The sequence below is a fragment of the Amaranthus tricolor genome, chromosome 4 (assembly GCF_026212465.1).
Source record: "Amaranthus tricolor cultivar Red isolate AtriRed21 chromosome 4, ASM2621246v1, whole genome shotgun sequence".
Classification (NCBI taxonomy): domain Eukaryota; kingdom Viridiplantae; phylum Streptophyta; class Magnoliopsida; order Caryophyllales; family Amaranthaceae; genus Amaranthus; species Amaranthus tricolor.
In genome coordinates, this window is record NC_080050.1 from 24,261,060 (window position 1) to 24,282,899 (window position 21,840).

Below are 21,840 nucleotides of genomic sequence, written 5' to 3' on the forward strand. Positions count from 1 at the left end.
TACTGAAGTCTTATGCTGTAAATTGCTGTATGCACCTGAGCCATCTGATTTCCAACAACACCAAAACAAAAGAATTCATTGACTCAGTGCAGGAGCATTCTTGAAAAAGAAAGTTGAAATAGTGCTGCAAATCAGTGCTGAAATAAATCGGTGCTAAAACAAATCAGTGCTTTGAAAACAAATCAGTGCTTTGGAAACAAATCAATGTTCCAAGCAGTAGGCAAACACAGCAAATACGTTTTAAGTTTGGGTGCTGCAAATCAGTGTTGAAAAACAAATGTGTTCTAAATGAGTATGTTTGGGTGCTGCAAAACACTTAACCACTGTATGTTGTTGTTCCAGGCAGAAGGCAAACACAGCAAACACAACATACACAGCAAGCACAACACAACAAACACAGCAAACACAACACACATTACATAAACACAAGTGTATTTACAATACCTGCAAAGAAATTAAATGGAAAAAATAAAAACTTAATTCATTCATTCATCATGATCATGTTACAATACCCAAATCACTGTTACAATTATTCTTAAATAGGTCATAAACTTCAATTACTAGCCTTGATTAATACAAGAAACACCAACAAAAAACAAAAGAAAAACCCTAATACAAAGCTTGTAATCTGATTTCCATGCTTCCTCTCATTCATCCATTTTTTCTTAATCCTTTTTAATTTCTGAATTTGCTTGTTCCTTTTCATGTTCCAAGCAACAAACCCTTGATGTCAAAATCTTGATTTCGGTTGCTAATTGTCGCTTCTCCTCCACAAGTTTGTTAGTGACTTCTCTTTGCCAAACAGTCATTTCAGGTTCATCAACCCATTTAAACTTTTTGCATCCCCTCCAATTTGTATCAGGATCATAAAAAACGCAAGTCTTGAACCTTCTTCCTGGATTTTCCTTGGTCCATGAAACCCTCCTTACAAAGGGAACTCTACACCCACATTTTTTAGGTATCGAATTTTCGGTAGAAGAAAAAGAAGAAGAAGACATTACTAATTAATTGGAAAAAATTGGGTTCTTTGACTGATTTAGGAATTGGAAATCAAGGAGAAAGAAAGAAGGGAGAAACAACAATGAAGATGAATGAATTAGGGATTTTCGAATGAAGAAGGAGCAACAAGTGATTTCTTCGAATGATTTAGGGATTCAAAACAGGATGAAATGAAGAAGAAGCAAGTGTTTTTAGTGATTAAAAGTTAGAGGACTGATTTTTTCGAATGAAGAAGGAGAAGCGTTTGCCTGGAAAACTATGAAATGAAGAAGGAAAGGATTAAAAGTTCACGTGACTATCACGTGATAGTCAATGGTTAATTTAAACGGTTAAACCCTAAAAACCGTTATAAGGTAGTCTTTTGCAAATAAATATATTATATAAGGTAGTTTTTTGCAAACATAGATATAAAATAGATAGTTTAATATAATTTTCTCTATAATACATATATATATATATATATATATATATATATATATATATATATATATATATATATATATATATATATATATATATATATATATATATATATTATGAACGTGATCCTTCTGGCAAATTGCAATTTTAGTAAACAATCATAAGTTAATGTAAATAAATGTACACCCATAACATTAGGCTCCAGCGACCTTTTACCCCTCGGTTCTCCTCTCTGATTTGGAGACTTCCAGTCCCCATCTCCGGTCATGGGCAGGGAGGTAGGCTGACGAAGGCGAAGGCGGTGCCGAGGAAGCCATCGTTGAGTTGCTCTTCTCATGAATCTTCTTCTTCTACTGAGCGATACTGGTACCAATCTTCAAAGTCGATTCTCGTGCCTGCTGATTTAGCCAGCAAAGCTCCATTGTTTCCAGCCTTTTCTCAGGCGGCTGTTGGCCTTAGTTGGGTCTATGTCTTGAAGAGCACCCCTACTAAGTTTGTCCTATTTTCTTCTTCTTCTTCTCAGCTTCCTGGATCTGCGAACAACGCTCCCGTTTCTGCTGGTTCAGGTAAGCCGTTACCATCTCGTAAAATTGAAAAGATTAGTAAAGCTGATGTTGTTGATGAGATGAAATATTGGGAGAACTCAGTTGTTTGTTATGTTACAAGTGCAAACCCTCCTCTCTATGTTGTTGAGGGTTTTGTCAAGAGAATTTGGAAAGAGCAAGTAATTGATAAGAAAGGTATGGTTAATCGTGGATTTTTTCTGGTTCGATTTAGTTCGAAGGATGATCAGGAAAAGGCTTGCTATATGAATGGTATTCTCTTTGATAAGAAGCCATTCATTGTCAAACCCTGGTTTCCCAAAATCTCTATATGAAAAATCTAGCCTTACCCTGTATGGGTTAAATTTCCTAGGTTGGATGTTATGTACTGGAATGAAATGACCTTAAAGAACATAGTGGGCTATCTTGGTACTGTTTTGAAAATTGACAATGCAACTATTTCTAAGACTAGATTGATGTTTGCTAGAGTCTTAGTTGAAATGAAAATCAATGAGGGTTTTCCAGAAGAGCTCTTTTATTCGGATGAAAATGATGAATTGGTTTCTTAACATGTGCAGTATGAATGGGTGCCTATGTGGTGTAGTAAGTGTTCTCAGTTTGGGCACATTGTTGCTGACTGTCGTATGGGCCAACCTAGACCATCTAAAAACATTGATGTGGATGAAGATGGGTTTCGAGTTTACAAGAAAAAAGCCACTCAAAAGGCTTCTGAGATAGCTCAGCCTTCTGCCATAATAGATGAGCCTCCTATTTCTAAGGAGATTAATGCTGTGGATGATAGAGGAGACCTTCCAGATGCTAGTGACTCTTTTGTTGTGACTGTGGGGAATGGGTTCAAAGCCCTTGAGGACTTAACTGTCATGGATAATCCAAATGTTCAAGATAATCCAATAAGAGCACTGGGGGCTAACCCCATCTCGGGGAATGATTAATGTGTGTGCGTGGAATGCTCGGGGGCTCAATAAGGTGCATAAACAATTTGAGGTTGTTCGCTTCCTTTTTACCTATAATATAAGCCTTATTGGACTTCTCGAAACAAAGGTAAAGAGGAAGGAATTAGGGGCTTTTTACCTTTGTGTTTTCCCTAATTGGTGTGTCACAACTAATCTAGCATGGCATGAGGGTGGTAGAATTATCGTTGGTTGGATGAATGATGATGTTCAGGTTAACATTCTTGTTTGCACCAGTCAGCTTATTCATATAGGTTGCGTTCCTCAGACTGGTTCCCCATTCTGTTGTACTTTTGTTTATGGGTCCTCTGCTAGACGTTAGAGACTAAAGCTTTTCTAGGATTTGGAGAATATTAGTTCTAAGATCACCTCATCATGGCTTTTGTTGGGTGACTTTAATTGTATTGAAAATTTTGATGAACGTATGGGTCAACCAGTTAGGCTCCATGAAATTAAACTACTCCGTGACTTTATGGAATTGTGTGGTGTGCATGATCTTCAGTATACTGGCCATTTCTTCACTTGGAATAATAAACAAGCTGGAAGTAAGCGTGTCATGAGTAAGATAGATGGTGTCCTTGGTAATGATCTATGGGAAGAAACTTTTCCCTTGTCAATTGTCTCTTTCTTACCTGAGGGGACTTTTGACCATTCACCTATCTTGGTTTCTTCCTCCATCCATCACAAAGGCAAATACCCCTTTCGGTTTTTCAATTGTTGGAGTACTAAAGAGGGTTTCATATACACTGTTCGTGAGGTGTCGAATAGCCCAACCAAGGGTCACATTAGCTTCTAGATTAATCAAAAATTGAAGGCGTTGAAGAAAGAGCTTAAAAGGAGATTCGGTAGGACTCAACTTCAACATGATGTTCATAGGACTGAACTTCAGCTTCTGAGTATCCAAGAAGACTTACATAGTTATCCTGCTCATGAGAGACTGGCAATTCTAGAAAAGAAAATTAATTGTTTGCTTCAAAAATTGAAATCTGATCTTGCTTCTTCTTAGCGTCATAAGGCTAAAATGAATTAGGTACAATTTGGTGGTGATAATACCAAGTTTTTTCACCAGAGTATTAAATATAGAATTAGAACTAATAGAATTGCTCATCTCCATATCAATGGTATTGATATCATGGATCCAGCTTTGATTCAGAAAGAGTTCTATTCATTCTATTCTAATCTTTTGTGTACTGAGCTTTTAGGGAAAGGGAAGATAAACTTGAACATTGCTCGTTCAGGTCCTATTCTATCTGATATTCAAAGAGGCATGCTTGATCTTTGGTTCACTAAAGCAGAGATTAAGGAAGCTATGTGGAGCATTCCGGATGATAAATCCCTTGGTTTAGATGGCTTCAATAGTAAATTCTATAAAACGGCATGGGATGTTGTGGGAGAGGATATTACTCAGGCCATATCTCAGTTCTTCCTCAATGACAAAATGTTGTAGTCCTAGAATACTACTATCACACTAATTCCAAAAATTCAATGCCCTTCTCATCTAGGTGACTTTAGACCTATTTATTGTTGCCATGTCATTTATAAGTGCATTGCCTAGTTGATTTGCTCAAGGCTCAGGTTAGTGTTGGATAGTATTATCGACCATGCACAAGGTGCTTTTGTGGCTGGGCGAAGTATCATGCATAATATTTAATATGTTAGGACCTAGTAAAACAATATTCACAACACTGTGCTCCTAGTTGTCTTCTCAAAGTAGATCTGTGCAAAGCCTATGAATCAGTAGAAGGAAATGTTGGTTGCCTTGAATTTTCCTCACCACTTTATCCAGGTTATTATGGCTTGTATCTCATCTAGAAATTATGTTCTCATGATATACTATTAAAGCTAAACGAGGTTTGAGACAAGTAGGGATGCAGGCGGGGCGGGTCTAATAGGAGATCCGCCCCATCTCCGTCTCATTGGGGCGGGGATGGGTCCCGGTTTGATGGGTCATGGGGCGGGTACGGGTATAAAATTCATACCCACCGCGGGGATGGAGATGGGGATGGGGATGGGTTTTAGGTGATACCCGCCCCATCCCCGCCCCGCCTCGCCCCCCTCAAGATATGTACAAATATACAAATTTATAAATGTATGAAACTATGAATAGTATGATGTACAAGTATTAAAAATGTATTTATTTAAGTATATGAGCTATTGGGCTTTGTACAATTTATAAATGGGCTTTGCTAAAATTGTTGGAGAGTTGGAAGAAGAATGCGAAATGGAATTGGATAATGATGAGGTCATTCTGGATTGATTTACTTTGGTTGATTTTGAGTTGATGTTGAAATACTTTTGTTTTAAACATGTATTTTTTTTGAGACTTTCGTTATGTGTTTGTTTGAGACTTTGGATGGGTGGTGGGACGGGGATGGTTTTAGATACAAACCCATCGGGGCGGGGACGGGGAAAAAAATTATACCCGCCGCGGGGATGGGGACGGGGATGAGCAATTACATTAACAGATGGGGATGGGGATGGGGATGGGAATTCCAATACCCGCCCCGCCCCGTTTGCATCCCTAGAGACAAGGTGATCCTTTATCTCCTCTTCTCTTTGTTAATGGCATGGAATATCTTTCCCGAATTTCGAAAAGTGTGGACGATCATTTTGGGTTTCATCCCAGGTGTAGGAAGCTTAAACTTACTCACTTGTGCTTTGCAGATGACTTAATGCTGTTTTGCAAAGGCGATATCTCATCTGTTAATTTTATATCAATGCCTTTATTCTTTTTCTACAACTTCTGGTTTGCAAGCTAACTCTTTCAAATCAGCTGTGTATACTACAGGGGTCTCTTCTACAAGGGTCTCTTCTACTATTAAAGCTGATATTTGTGACCTAACGGGATTTACTATTGAGTCGCTTCCTTTTAAGTATCTGGGCATTCCCCTATCTTCTAAACGACTTTCCATTGCAGATTGTGAGCTCCTTGCTGATAGGTTGATGAAGAGAATCAAGGGTTGGCAGGCTAAAAATTAAATGCAACTCGCGTTCAGATCATCAATTCCATTTTGATGGGAATCTCTGCTTATTGGTGTCAAATCTTTATCATCCCTAAGGGGGTGATCATATGCATCAATCCAATATGTAGAGCTTTTTTGTGGTTTGGTGTTGCAGACTCTAGTAGACCTAGATTAGTTGAGTGGAAAGAGGTGCGCCAACCAAAAAAAGTTGGTAGCCTGGGCATTCGTGACTTATTTTTGCGGAATCAGATGGCTGTTGGTAAAATTGCTTGGCATTTCTTTATGATGAAGGACTTATTGTGGGTGAGATGGGTTCATGGAATCAAATCAAAGGTGGCATTTGGGAGCTCTTTAATGCCCTGGTCAAGGCTACTTGGGCTTTAAAGAAAATTTGTTTTATAAAGGACTCACTAAGACAATGGGTATTTTGTAACTCTTATTCAATTAAGGAGATCTACATGGCTCACTTTGCAGGGGTCTAGAAGGTCAGATGGACGTTCATGGATTGAAACAAACTTTCTATTTCCAAGGCTCGCTTCTGTTGTTGGTTAGTGGCTAAGGGTAAGTTTAAGACAAGGGATAAACTGAAAACCTTAGGCGTGACTGATGATGACTCTTGTTCTCTTTGTACTGCTTCTGTGGAAACAGTCCACCACTTATTTTTTGAATGTTCTTTTAGTCAATGCTGTTTGGAAGGTTTGAGAAAATGGTTGGGGATCAAATTTAAACCCTTGGAATCCATAGAATTCAAGAGATATAAATTGAATGTACTTCAACAGCATGCTTCCACTGTTTATCATATTTGGCACACGAGGATTATGAACTCATATATAAAATAAGACATAAACAAAATACCTTATAATAAATTGAAATTTTGTTTAATGAGTATAATTAATTCATGAAAACTATATAAACTAAACCATAAACATAATCTCTTCTAACAAATTGAAGTTTTGTTAATGAAATACAAATTCATAAGAAGCTATATAAAATATGTCATGAACATAATTCTTCTAACAAAATTTATAAATCATAAGAAACTATATAAAATAAAACTGGATCTTAATTTTGTAACAAATTGAATTTTGTTAAAGTATTATAAATCATAAGAAACTATTTAAAATAAATTATGACATAATTTTTTATTGAATTTTGTTAAAGAATTATAAATCATAGAAAAATTATATAAATTACAAATAATGTTTATGAATAAAATTCTTTTAGCAAATTAAAATTTTATAAAAGAATCAAGCTTACAATTTTCAAGGATTTTTTTTCTCGCTTACAATTAAAGATTGAATTAACAAAATTAAACACCCAAAATAACGCAAGGATTTTTTTCTCGCTTTTTCTCTCTTTTGCTCCCCTTTTGCCGAAAAAATGAGCAACAAATAGGGAGAAATTGTCAGATTTTTTTGATGTAAATTAGCCCTCCTGTGACCCTTCAAAGCTTAATTAAAGATACTTAGTTTCTCCCTTAATTACCTAGCCTTCATGTCACCTAATTTGGACATTTAGGGAGGAGTTTCATGAACTCCTCCAATACTCCCTCACAACCTGCCGTCCATGTGCCATTTATTGTACTCCCTTCGTTTCTTTTTGTTTGTCTACTTTAAGTTTTTCCACTTTAGGGGAGAGAAAAATAAATTTGATTTTTAAAGTATAAATTGAAGATAAAATATATTCATATGGAATCTTGTTAGATTCGTCTTGATGTAAAGTTTTTTAATATATAATTTTTACAACTTTTTATGATGCGTACTTAGAGATATTAAAGCTTAAAATTTTCTTTGAAAAGCGTGCGAAAAGTAAAGTAGACAAACAAAAAGGAACGGAGGAAGTTTTTTTTTTTAATTACTTTATTGTTTGATTTAATTCGACACAAAAGTCGTTACGTGATAAACTTGTCACGTGACGAAACGCACGCACAACAAAAGTTCCTCAATAATTATTTAATATATTTAATCAATTGATTATTTAATAAATAATTAATTTTTTAATCGTTTGGATTTTAGATATAAAAGTTCGTAGTTTTCGGAGAAAATATATTACAATGGTCAAAGTATTATGGGCAAATCATGAGCGTGAGGCCGCTACATGGGAAACTAAAACCTCCATGCGTGGGAAATACTTTCAGGTTAGTAAAGTTGCGGGGACATAACATCTTTAAGGGGTAGAAGGCGATAGAAAATTTCGCACGAATTAATAAAGAAATAGATTTGAGTTGTCATCTAATAAGTGTTGTGTTGTGAGTTGTATTGGTGTGTTGTTTGTATGAGTTGTTCAGTTATCAACTATCTGGGTTACGTTTGAGGAGTTTTGGTTTCCACTTTCCACGATCTTGTGCAAGTTACAAGGGTGCAACTTCTTTTAAAGGGGGTAATCTATAACACCACGTCAAAATATCAATTAAAAAATTAATTATTTATTAAATAATCAATTGATTAACTATATTAAATAATTATTGAGCATACTTTTGTTGTGTGCGCGTTTCTTCACGTGACAAGTTTATCACGTAATGACTTCTGCGTCTAATAATTAAACCAAACAATAAAGTGATTAGAAAAATACAAAAATGATAAATGGCACATGGATGGCCGGTTGTGAAGGAGTATTAGAGGGGTTCATGAAACTCCTTCCTAAATGCCAAATTAAGTGACATTAAGGCTAGGTAATTAAGGGAGAAATTAAGTATCTTTAATTAAGCTTTAAAGGGTCAAAGTAAGGTTGATTTTTATAAAAGAAAATCAGAAAATTTCTCCCCATTTGTTCTTCATTTTTTCGGCAAAAGAGGAGCAAAAGAGAGAAAAAGTGAGGAAAATATCATTAATGTAGTGTTTGGGCACAAGTATTTCATTTCAAATTATGAATTTTAATTAAGAAATCATAAATGAAGAATTTGAGAATGACAAGGTTTGGGTAATCATTTTCAAATCCTCAATTTTAACTACTTTGAAAGTAATGATGAAATTTGATTCAAATCTAATTTGAAAATTTTTGATTTGCCAAACAATAGATTTGAGCCAATTCTAAATTTTCAAATGAAATCATTGTTCCCAAACATAGCATTGTGATTTTGGATGTTTAATTGCGTTAATTTAATCTTCAATCCTGAAAAATTCTAAATCTTGATTCTTCTACAAAATTTTAATTTGTTAAAAGACTTTTATTTATAAACATTATTTGTGATTTATATAGTTTTTCCATGAGTTATAATTCTTAACATTCAATTTGTTAAAAGAATTATGTCATGATTTATTTTAAATATTTTCTTACGATTTATAATTCTTTTATAAAATTCAATTTGTTCGAAGAATTATGATCGTGTTTTATTTTATATAGTTTCTTATGATTTATAATTCTTCAACAAAATTCAATTTGTTAGAAGAATTATATTCATGATATATTTTACATAGTCTCTTATGAATTTATTTTCCTTAAGCAAAATTTCAATTTGTTAGAAGGAATTATGTGTTAGTTATGATCCGTAAAAATAGCAACTACCCTATAAACTCATTATCTTATAGTTACCTAAAATTAAGGAGCAAGTTTCTCTGTTTAGTTATTGGGTATATGATGGTTATACTCTATAAATAAGGAAGTAGAAAATAGCAACTACCCCATATATATATATATATATATATATATATATATATATATATATATATATATATATATATATATATATATATATATATATATATATATATATATATATGTGTGTGTGTGTGTGTATATATATATATATATATATATATATATATATATATATATATATATATATATATATATGTATTTGATGAGTGATGGGAATATTCTGATTAATGGTCAATTATTTATATTTTTCTTTAGTTTTTTGATGGCATTTGTGTATGTGTGGATGTTTATATTTTGATTTATGAATTTATTTAAGTTTGGTTGATTTTATTATTTTGATTGATTTATGTTAGTATATGATTATTGAATTATATAAAGAGAAATTAAAGGGATGTAATTATATAAATAAAATAAATGAATAGCATAAAATAAAAAATTTTGGACAGTAGCCTTTTTGTCTTGCAGGCGCAAGTCTCGGGGATTGAGTGCGTTTTGTTGTCGTTTCGTACACCGATCTCCTTAAAAGTCGTTTAAACGCTAAAATTAATTAGGAATAGTAAATAATGGGCGTTAAAAATTATGAAATTTGGTATTCAACGTGATTGATGCCTTACGGACACAATGGTGAAGTTGAATTTTTTGTTTGAATTTTCAAAACTGTCTAAAAAGGCCAAAAGAGTTACTGGTGGTATTTTGAATTTAGTGTTGCGGCCAAGATACACGCTCAAACCATACTTTTGTAATTGGTTGCATAAAGTAGTGTCGTATTCATTCTATGATGTGGTACAGTATATCAATTAAGGCTTAAACACCTCAAATAATTTGAAAGGAGTTAAACTTAGAAATTGAGGATGGTTGTGTTACTACCCTATGGGTTTATTACTTTGAACTTGGAATTATTGTTATCATCGTTCCCATGGCAGTTTAGGATCATTACGGTCACCATGAAAGTATGCATACTTTACTATTGAACGAACCAAACAAGTTGGGTAACATCTTAGGTAAGAGGTTGCCTTGGGATTAACTCTCCCATATGTATTCCTCCAATCTTTTAACTATTAGAAAGTCAAATATGACATTTTAACTATTAGAACCTTTGCATGCTAGGATGTACTTATTGTATGAAGTCTCTGACGTGTATTGGTTTATGTTCTTTAGAACTTGTTATAATGTTGTCATTCGACGACTAGCAGGTTGACATACATGTGGGGTTAGTGTGTGAGGACTCAACATGGAACCTATAAATGAGTTGACTAACACACATTAACATTTGTTATTTTATTGTTAGAACTTTACTACTTAGTTTAGCAAGTATAATTTATTTTGGACTTCATTTGGGTTTGAAGAGGCCCTTAGGCTTTCAAGTTGTATACTTTAAGACTTTCACTGATTTATTATTTTAGTTTTTATTTACTTATTTCTTTATCTCTAGAGCGTCATTGATCTTAGAAACGATTTTAACTTAAATGTCCGATGTGTAACCCGATATTTACATGTGGATATCCAATTCACTTTAATTCGGACTAATATAATTGATCTTTGTGAAGTAATAGAGATTATATTGAGCCAAATTAGAATTAGAATAAAAAGAAGTGGCTAAATTCCTTCACACTTAAGAACTTGTAGAGAATAATAACTTGGGGAGTAAGAGAGAAAAATGCAGCAATAACATAGAGAATTGATAAATTGCACTTATAATTATGAACTACCTAATAAAAATTAGGTGCTTACATAATAGTAATAATAACTATCCTTAATCCCATAATTACTCACTTTTCTAAATTATTAGGAAAATTAGTTATTTTTAGTTTTATTTAATAAAACCAATCCTAGCATATTGTTAATAAAAGCTACAATTCAGTCGTGTCAAATATGACGAGCCCAATAAACAAGCTTTGGAAATAGCCTTGAAAACAGGAAAAATTTTAAAAAATAAGCAATTCTATATAAAAAAATTAAAAACATAAGCAACTTATGAACTTAATTCTCAAAATAAGCACTTTTTCCTTGTCATGGTATCACTTATCTAATTTATTTATTTATTTAAATCATTAATGTCATATTACCTTAATAAACTTTGACCTTTTGTATTGACCTTGACTTTTAAGTCAATGGGCTTTTCCTGAATTCTCCCAACTCCTTAGTTGGCCCCATGAGCAAGTGACCCACAAAAAACCCTAACTTCTTTCAGGAAAGTAACCTCCAGATTGACCCAACTTCCCATCCATCCCACAATGCATGGTTCTCCTTCTTCCAAGGCTGATAACTGCCCATTACCCCCATGATAATCCACCTCTTCTCAGAAATAACTTCCTTCTTCACCACTATAAATAGAGGCCAACATCAGAAAAGAAAGGATCATCTGAAAATAATCCTCTTAATATCCTTATTCATACTCCATTTCATTAAGTCTACCAAGACATAAGCAATATCAACCTTGATATCTTAATCCTTGCATTCAGTTTATAATCGTCCATTCAATCATCTCATATCATCGTTCTAACTTGAGCGTCGGAGGGGTTTTCCGGGAGATCACCCCCCCGGACAAGGCTAACTCGTTGTGTCGCAGGAATTCAAGTCACTTCCTTCCGCGAATCGTCGCTCCTGATAACGCTTCCACTTACGGTATTTCAAGTGTTTTCCACTTCCTCGTTTCATTACCGAAATAGTTTGGCGCCGTCTGTGGGGACCTTGAATAAAAAGTCATGGCTCCTAAGAAGAATCCAACTCAAACCGCTACCGTGCACAACACAGATACAAACACTTTAGCGGCCACGCTAACAACCAAGTCGTGACTCGCCGTGATCTGGACATGCTAGCACGAAACCTCACTGCCGCCTTCTCCGAACAACTCCGCACCGTCATAAATAATACTCCTACTCAACAACGAGTATTGGAGGACATGGCAGACCAAATAAAGAACTTGCAGGAACGAATCGAACCCCATCAAGAGATGCCAAAGTCTCATGAATCTCAAGATGGGAACTCGAGGATGTCACATTCCAGTAGACGTAATAAGAGAAGGCGGGAGAGATCAAGGACCCACAAAAGTCCCAACAAGACTGACCCGCGAGATGGCGAATCTAAAACCGCCTCTCGAGATGCCCGTACCTTCCTAGAAAGCAAGAAACAAAGGGCGTCCGAAAGCGTTCAATCGCTGGTGGATAAGAGGAGGGAAGAACGAAAGAAGGCACAACTCGCGGGATCTAGCCGTCCTATCAGTCCCGTCACTATGCCGCGGAATGAGGCCGGCAAGAGTAGCCTTCCTGAAGACCTCATACCAATAATCTCTCCGCTGGCTCCGGAGATACTGAATACCCCCAACCCTGGGAAAATAAAGATCCCAAACATGGCGGCCTTCGATGGAACATCCTGCCTATAGGAACACTTGATGGCCTACAAGAACCTGATGCTGCTGTACACCACTAACCCATCATTGTGGTGCAAATTTTTCCCAACTACTCTTACGGGAGTAGCTCTGACGTGGTATACCTCCCTTTCGGGAGGAAGTATCCGCAACTTTGCCCAACTAGAAGGCAAATTTCTGGGTCACTTTGTGGCATCTAGAAGGCAGGAAAAATCTAACTTCCACTTTCTTAGCATATCGCAATTGGAAGGGGAATCTATATCATCATACTTGAAAAAGTTACACGAGGCGGTATTGGAAGTAACCGATTTGGAAGAGTCAGTTGCATTAAACGCCCTGATCAATGGAATGAAGGCTCAAAGGCTGAAGTTCCAGTTGGTCGAGAGTCAAGTAAAGACATACGCGGAAGCCATGAAGCAATGTAAAAGCTATGTCACGGCCTCCGAGATATGTCAGGCACATGATCCTAAGAAACGAAGGTCGAAAAAGAAGATCTAACAGCCAATAATTCCTCAAGGAGCAGAGAGGAACATTCATCAAGGAGGGATAGAAACTACTTGCCGCGTCGTCCAGAACCTCCGTCAGATATGGGGCCTCCGCTATCCAAACACGTATATGTCGCTGAAGGGGAGTCCAAGACGCGGAATTTACTAGATGGAGGTAACGATTCGATGTTCAACCGGAACAGGAAGGACATATTCTTCGCCGTCCGGAATGAGTTGCCAACTCCACCTCCTACTACCACCTCTTCTGATCGATGCAACTACAATCTGTGGTGCGATTACCACAAAGAACACGGCCACACTTTGGCCCAATGCCGCGAACTCAAACGAATCCTACATCAACTGGCCGATGAGGAAAAATTGTCCAGGTTCATCAACCGGAAGGACTTTGACGCAAGAAGAAAAACGGAAAGGAAGCCGTGGAATCAAAGACGCAGATCCCCCAAGAGGGATGAGGCAAGTCGCGAAAGTTCCAACACACAAGGAACTATCAACATGATTTTTGGAGGATACACTGAAGAATATCCTACCATCCGCGCCGCAAGAAATAGCGTCCACACCCTGTTAAAAGGACCTCCAAAAGCCACATCAAGCAGACCGACCATGAGGTTCGATGCCACGACCTCCCAAACGCTGCAACAACCACATACTGACCCTCTGGTGGTCACCCTCAAAATCGGGCAAATGAAAGTCAAGAGGGTACTGGTAGACACCGGAAGCACGACTGATCTTATAACGATGGAATGCTTGAATAAGATGAAGTTCGAAGAAAAGCACTTACAACCCCTTGATAAACCCTTGATCGGGTTTGGGGGAAGTCAGGTCATTCTACTAGGCACGATCATTCTCCCCATGCGGGTAGGGGAAAGAAATGAAAGCAGAACCGTGCCCATACAATTCACGGTGGTGGATCTCACATTCCCCTTCAACGCCATCATGGGGCTTCTACTCATCAACAAGATCAAAGCCGCAATCTTCCCTCATCAACTCCTGCTACAATTTGAGCGGGATGATGGACAAGTGGGTATCCTCAAAGGGGATCAGGTGACGGCACGCCAATGCCTCATCAACACCTTAAAACGAGGAGCTTCCATCACCCCCTCCAAAAGGGAAAGGGAAGAACATTCAGCCTTTGAGCCTTCATTCCATTGATCAGGGCGTTTAATGCAACTGACTCTTCCAAATCGGTTACTTCCAATACCGCCTCGTGGAACTTTTTCAAGTATGATGATATAGATTCCCCTTCCAATTGCGTTATGCTAAGAAAGTGGAAGTTAGATTTTTCCTGCCTTCTAGATGCCACAAAGTGACCCAGAAATTTGCCTTCTAGTTGGGCAAAGTTGCGGATACTTCCTCCCGAAAGGGAGGTATACCACGTCAGAGCTACTCTCGTAAGAGTAGTTGGGAAAAATTTGCACCACAATGATGGGTTAGTGGTGTACAGCAGCATCAGGTTCTTGTAGGCCATCAAGTGTTCCTATGGGCAGGATGTTCCATCGAAGGCCGCCATGTTTGGGATCTTTATTTTCCCAGGGTTGGGGGTATTCAGTATCTCCGGAGCCAGCGGAGAGATTATTGGTATGAGGTCTTCAGGAAGGCTACTCTTGCCGGCCTCATTCCGCGGCATAGTGACGGGACTGATGGGACGGCTAGATCCCGCGAGTTGTGCCTTCTTTCGTTCTTCCCTCCTCTTATCCACCAGCGATTGAACGCTTTCGGACGCCCTTTGTTTCTTGCTTTCTAGGAAGGTACGAGCATCTCGAGAGGCGGTTTTAGATTCGTCATCTCGCGGGTCAGTCTTGTTGGGACTTGTGTGGGTCCTTGATCTCTCCCGCCTTCTCTTATTGCGTCTACTGGAATGTGACATCCTCGAGTTCCCATCTTGAGATTCATGAGACTTTGGCATCTCTTGATGGGGTTCGATTCGTTCCTGCAAGTTCTTTATTTGGTCTGCCATGTCCTCCAATACTCGTTGTTGAGTAGGAGTATTATTTATGACGGCGCGGAGTTGTTCGAAGAAGGAGGCAGTGAGGTTTCGTGCTAGCATGTCCAAATCACGGCGAGTCACGACTTGGTTGTTAGCGTGGCCCGCTGAAGTGTTTGTATCTGTGTTGTGCACGGTAGCGGTTTGAGTTGGATTCTTCTTAGGAGCCATGACTTTTTATTCAAGGTCCCCACAGACGGCGCCAAACTATTTCGGTAATGAAACGAGGAAGTGGAAAACACTTGAAATACCGTAAGTGGAAGCGTTATCAGGAGCGACGATTCACGGAAGAAAGTGACTTGAATTCCTGCGACACAACGAGTTAGCCTTGTCCGGGGGGGTGATCTCCCGGAAAACCCCTCCGACGCTCAAGTTAGAACGATGATATGAGATGATTGAATGGACGATTATAAACTGAATGCAAGGATTAAGATATCGATGATGATATTGCTTATGTCTTGGTAGACTTAATGAAATGGAGTATGAATAAGGATATTAAGAGGATTATTTTCAGATGATCCCTTCTTTTCTAATGTTGGCCTCTATTTATAGTGGTGAAGAAGGAAGTTATTTCTGAGAAGGAGGTCGATTATCATGGGGGTAATGGGCAGTTTTCAGCTTCGGAAGAAGGAGAACCATGCATTGTGGGATGGATGGGAAGTTGGGTCAATCTGGAGGTTACTTTCCTGGGAGAAGTTAGTGTTTTTTGTGGGTCACTTGCTCATGGGCCAACTAAGGAGTTGGGAGAATTCAGGAAAAGCCCATTGACTTAAAAGTCAAGGTCAATACAAAAGGTCAAAGGTTATTAAGGTAATAAGACATTAATGATTTAAATAAATAAATAAATTAGATAAGTGATACCATGACAAAGTTGAAACTTATCTTATTTGGTTCATTTTGTTGATAATTTGTCTTATACATTTCAAATTTTCCCCAACTGGCAAGGCATTTTCCAGCCCGTGAATTCTGCTACTCAAAACCAGGAGTTTTTAGGCTCCAATTCGGCGACCCATGAAACCAATCTTGGCCCACGAAAACCTCCACTTCAATTGAGAAGCAATTTAATTTAGCTCAATTTTGTTTCCCTTTTAATTTAGTCTTATTTCCTTATTTCTTTTTAGACCTAGGTTTTTTTAGCAAATCTCCCGTAAGACGGTTGCATACGTGCAACTATTTACAGGTGCAGCCTATAATTTTAAAGTTTGAATTGGACATTTTAGACCTTCAAATAGGCATTTTAAATCTTAGATTTGACAAACTTTAAACTATTGAATTAGACATTATAAATCTTTAAGGAAATATTTTATAGTCGGAGTAAAATATAAAATTTAGGGTTGGAGTAAGGATTTTAAGCGTTAGAAATGACATTTTAAGTGGTGGAATGAATGTTTTAAGGGTTGAAGTCGATAACTAAAAAATTAAATCAAAGCCTCTGGAGAAGTAAGATTGAGACTTAAAGCAGGGATTTTAAGTGTTAGATTTGGTTTTTTAAGTCATGAAATGGGTGTTTTAAAACTTGAAATCAGCAAGTATAAAATCTTTTTTGTCGCACGCCTGAGGCGGCCGCATACTAGTTTTTGTGAGGTTTGTTACCTTTTTTCTTTATCAATAAAATTATTATTCTATAGTCCTTTTGACTTACAATTTTCGTAGTAGTTGTCATTAATTTTCATGAAATCAAACCTTATTATAATTAGAATTTATAATTATATACTTTAAGTTTTATACTTTAGTATACATCGTATACTTAAAAATTTTACACATTTTATACTTTAAATTATCCAACGTACTATACTATTTAAATTACCTCCAATATATATAAAACCTATCCTACAATTAAAATTAAAATTATATACTAAATATCTTAATTTAAATAGCATCACTAAAAAATATAGTTATATACAAACTTGCAAAAAAAATAGAAAATGGGTTAAAGATCCACAAAATTAGTGGGCCCAAAACCCCGGAACCAACCGAAAAAATTAATTAGCCACAAAATTAAAAGAAAAAGAAGAAACTAATCATACAGAAAAAACAAAAAGGAAGACTTGAAACAGGAACAATATAATGATTTAAGATTCATTCAAAATATATATATATATATATATATATATATATATATATATATATATATATATATATATATAAGCAAAAAAGAAACCAAAACATTATCACTGAATTAAAGATAAATAGAATTGATCCCATTAAAACTAAATTTTCCAGAAAATGGAATAAATTAAATAAAAATTCCTTAAAATACGAAAGTAAACCTGGAATGTGAAGGACCATGATGAATGATGATCGAATCTCACATACAAAAGGCGGCTGAAACTTGGTTACAGATTTTTTTTTTCTTTATTATCTTATAGCCGTATAAAAAAGATTAATGTCCTTAAAACACAAGATAGGGAGGTCTGATACTATTTTATGGAACAAAATATGTGAAAATCATTACTAATGACACATGATCTATTATATTTGATAAAAAAAAACAAAATTAAAGGTTACCTGATTACATTGTACGAGATATAATTTGGAAATATTTGGAAATTCTATTGCACAAGAGATAATTTGGAGAACGAGAGCGATAGCGAATAGTGATGACCCTTAACATTCTTATTTTTTAATTCTCTCTAATCATGGGATGAAAGAGAGAAAAAAAATATGTGTAACCTAAAAAACAAAATCATAATCAGTCCATCATTAAACCTAATTATAAAATATGTCTTTACGCTTTTAAGGCCCAAACCCTAGTAATATATTTAAGCTCAAACTCTTTAACGTTCATTTTTAGTTCGGCATAAAGACAGTTTAAATAAATAGCAAGTCTGGTATGAGACAATCTTATCGTGAGACGCGCCCATACAAGAAGCACATTAGTAAAAAAAATAAAATAAAATAAAAATTTGAATTCGCACTTGTGCAGGGATAATTTTTTTTGACGACTTCAATAAAAAATTAGAAGTAAATAAATTAGCATACATATATTTACATATAAATCCAACGTTAAACTATGATCCAACCTCACACGCCTACAAAGAGGTTCCAGCATCCTCGTAGAGATATTGCTAGTAGAATCCGCACAAGAGGGTCTTTCAAGTTTGATTTTCTCTTTGTTCTTTGTTGAGTCCGATATCATTTCGTGTTTTTGAAATTTTCTTAATTTGTCTTTGTTCTTTGTTGACTCCTCTAGCCTACACGGTAGGTTGTAATGGTTGATTAGTTATTGACTATGTTAGTGGATTAGTTTTTATTATCGGAACTTGGTATTAGTTTTTATTTGTGTGGCTATTATTTATGTCTTTAGAGCTTGTTTGAATCACTATTTACTGGATTGATAGAAACAGTGTACGGTTTTCTTCAAGAATAAAGTATCGTACAGTGTGTAACACCTTAAATAATAATATTAGTGTCGTTTATTATTGGTCCATATTGTGGCTAAACAATGTGCTTTGATTTTTGATAGCGAAAATTAGTTCTGATAACGTGTTAAGAATTAGGGAGATTATATAAGGAGAAAAGTAGTAAGAGCAAGTGCAGCTTATATTACTTGTATTCTTCAGTACAGTGAAGAAAGCTTGCAAATGCACGTACAAAAAGGACGGTATTTATAAAGCAACTATCACTATGCATTCACTATTCAAGTATTATTCATGTACTATCTATGTACTATTCATGGAAGATTATTTGCTTGCCGACATATATGAAATCATTCACTTATATCAATTCCTAACAATTCGTGATATATACATTACTCCTTTCAATACAACACATTCACTATATTTGGATAATAATTTTTGAGAGAAAAGAAAGGGATGCAAAGGGAAAGAAAGAGAAGACATAAGAGAAATAACTTTTGTTTGTATAGAAGAGACCGGAAGGGAAATGAAGGGATATAGGAGTTATCCCTTTAAACTTTAGTACTTTTGTGAATTACAATCTCAATGTTCATTTTTGGCGAATTACAGCCACCAAAATATCAACGTTTGCAGATTCATGCCAAAATACAAAATTTCGACTATTTTGGTGGTTGGAATTTTAGGTTAAGTGGTCGAAATTCTGTGTTTTTGGCCTGAACTGTAAATTTTGATACTTTGGTAGCACCGTAGCAGTAACTTGCAAAAAATAAACATTGAGACTGTAATTCGCAAAAATACTAAACTTTGATGCTGTAATTCGCAAATTATTCTGAATTAGAAGTTAAAAAATAATTTTGTTGTATCTTTTTTGCTTCGTTTCAATATAAAGTTAATAAACATCTATTTTAATATTTTAAAAGGAAATTTCATGTGGTAATTCTAAGTTTTTGACTTTTCCACAAATAATTTTTAGATCCATGTGATAACCTTGAGCTTCCAAGTTTTCCATATAGTAGACAAAATGTTAAGTTTTTGATCAAAATAAGTACTTATTTTGACTGATTTTTGAAATATGTAGTCAATCAGGGTGATTATAATGCTTGCTTTTTGAAAAAATGTCATTACACTTGGTAAAAGTAACGTAAATTTAACAAAAAGAACTTTTTTTTTGTCTACCACGTGGAAAAGTTAAAAGGTCAACGTCGTCACCAGTGAATTAAAAAAAGTTTTGGTCTACCACGTGAAAAAATCGAAAATTTAAATTTACAACATGAAATTTCCCTATTTTAAATTACAATCAAAAATACATATCTAAATGGGATACATTTCTGAAATGGAGTACATTTTACCATTGTTGTACGATAGCATGACTAAACTAGTATTCTAGTTTGCGTAATTGAGGTAGCGACTCCATGTCATTTTAAGTTTCGGCAATAAAATTATTCATATATAATTAATGTTTTAAACTATAAAGACATAAAAGTAGACTATAATAACCAAATCCACTTATGTTAAAATTGTAATTCACAAAAGATTAAAAAGCAAAACTACTGCTCCAACTACATAACCCAAATGACTTGAGTAAACCATAATCAAAAATTTGAAATCTAACATAAACAATCAACAAATAAAATAGTTTTCAATTATTTTTTCACCAAAAAAATTGAATTCTCACCCCTTATAGAGAATTATCCAATTTTGATTCAATTTAAAAAGGCATTACTAATTACATGTAGTTAATTACACCAATAAATTCTTTATTAAAACCGTCTCAGTTGGTCCAATAATACTAAGAGATGTGTAACCGTTCTAATCCTTTCTGAGCCACAACCGAGTCAGGTTTGACTCGTAGCGCTTCTTCGAAGGCCTGAATTGCCTCTTCTCTCTTCCCGAGTCCTTCACAACACTCCCCTAACAAACACCATGCTTTTTCATTCTCGCTTTTCAACGCCACTGATTCTCTCAGCTCTTTCTCTGCCAAACCCCATACATCTTTATCCACACCTACCGATTCAACTCGGCCGAGTTGACTCACCTCCATCCTCAACCCTGCTCGTTTTGCCATGGCATCTGCTTTCTCCTCTGTATCTAGCGATCCAACGGCAAGAGGAGAGAGAGCGACATCCAAAGCGTCGAGTGCGGAGGTCTTGAATCCTTGGAGTTCCAGCGCGAGGGATTTGAGGATGTGATTAGCCGCATCTGTTGGTTCAAGAAGGATGGCAGCGTCGGCTTCGGTTGCGGAAGCGGCGAATTTGGCTTTGGATAGATGATCGGCGGCTTTGACGAAGTGGCGGCGAGCTTCGTGTTTGTGGCGGTTCCGGTAGGCGTGGAATTGTGTGATGAGTTTTTGCGGTATTTTGTTAGTGTAAAGATAAGCGCCTATGCTTACCAGGAAAACTATGGCTTGCAGAGAGAGATCCCACCACATCGACATGATTGGAGTTTGATGAATTGGTTTTCAGAATTGAGGGGTTTGAGGTTTCTACTTTTCAAGGAAGAAAGTAGGGAGTATTTGATTGGAATTTTTGATATCGAATTATGAGTCAAATTTGGGTTGCTTTATTGGGTTGGAAAATTTTGGGTAGAATCTACCAAAGTTGACCAAAGACAAAAATAAATGGTTGGGGTCTTGGGGAATAGAGGAATAGTCATTACTCGTTACAACAATTAGACTTCTAGACTATTTTCACAAATTATATTTTGATTTTGTTTATTGAATTGAATTTATAATAAAATACAATCATGTTGAATCTTGTTAGATTAATTCACATATATAGTTTCTTATAAATTCTTGTATGGGTCGGTCTCATTATCAGAGATACCTTATATTTGGGTTAAATAGCTTAATAATAAAAATTTTAGTTTATGACACTCATAACATATAGTAATACTTTAATGTCAGTCTTTTAACAATATAATGATAACATACAGGCTGAGCGCATCCGATCGGTGCTCATACAGTGCAATGACACGATTCAAGGGGCCGTTACATCAGTTGATGTGGGGTATCGACTATGTTCTCAGACCCTAGGCTCCATTAACGCGTCATTGACCGATATATTAAGTCAGGCGGGGTATGAGTACCTCATACCGACTCCACCCATCATTGGCGAGGTAGATGACACATTCCACACT

General features: G+C 35.9%; 3 protein-coding genes across 3 annotated transcripts; all 3 read left to right on the plus strand.

The window, feature by feature from the left end:
- Positions 1 to 1,597: 1,597 nt before the first annotated feature.
- On the plus strand, positions 1,598 to 6,676 carry LOC130810484 (uncharacterized). The gene is made up of 2 exons (XM_057676562.1): positions 1,598 to 4,718; positions 5,850 to 6,676. Exon 1 carries the CDS (start codon positions 1,598 to 1,600, stop codon positions 2,294 to 2,296), a length of 699 nt encoding a protein of 232 aa, XP_057532545.1. The 3' UTR covers positions 2,297 to 4,718; positions 5,850 to 6,676.
- A 6,207-nt stretch (positions 6,677 to 12,883) lies between these two features.
- On the plus strand, positions 12,884 to 13,357 carry LOC130810872 (uncharacterized). The gene has a single exon (XM_057676997.1). The coding sequence runs from the start codon at positions 12,884 to 12,886 to the stop codon at positions 13,355 to 13,357; it is 474 nt and encodes a 157-aa protein (XP_057532980.1).
- An 89-nt stretch (positions 13,358 to 13,446) lies between these two features.
- Positions 13,447 to 14,514, plus strand: LOC130810873 (uncharacterized). Its single transcript, XM_057676998.1, has one exon. It carries the CDS (start codon positions 13,447 to 13,449, stop codon positions 14,512 to 14,514), a length of 1,068 nt encoding a protein of 355 aa, XP_057532981.1.
- Positions 14,515 to 21,840: the final 7,326 nt, after the last annotated feature.

What these genes read in the sequence shown, in the direction of transcription:
- LOC130810873 (XM_057676998.1), top strand. Translation starts at nt 13,447, where the DNA reads ATGGGGCCTCCGCTATCCAAACACGTATATGTCGCTGAAGGGGAGTCC.
- LOC130810484 (XM_057676562.1), top strand. Translation starts at nt 1,598, where the DNA reads ATGTACACCCATAACATTAGGCTCCAGCGACCTTTTACCCCTCGGTTC.
- LOC130810872 (XM_057676997.1), top strand. Translation starts at nt 12,884, where the DNA reads ATGGCCTACAAGAACCTGATGCTGCTGTACACCACTAACCCATCATTG.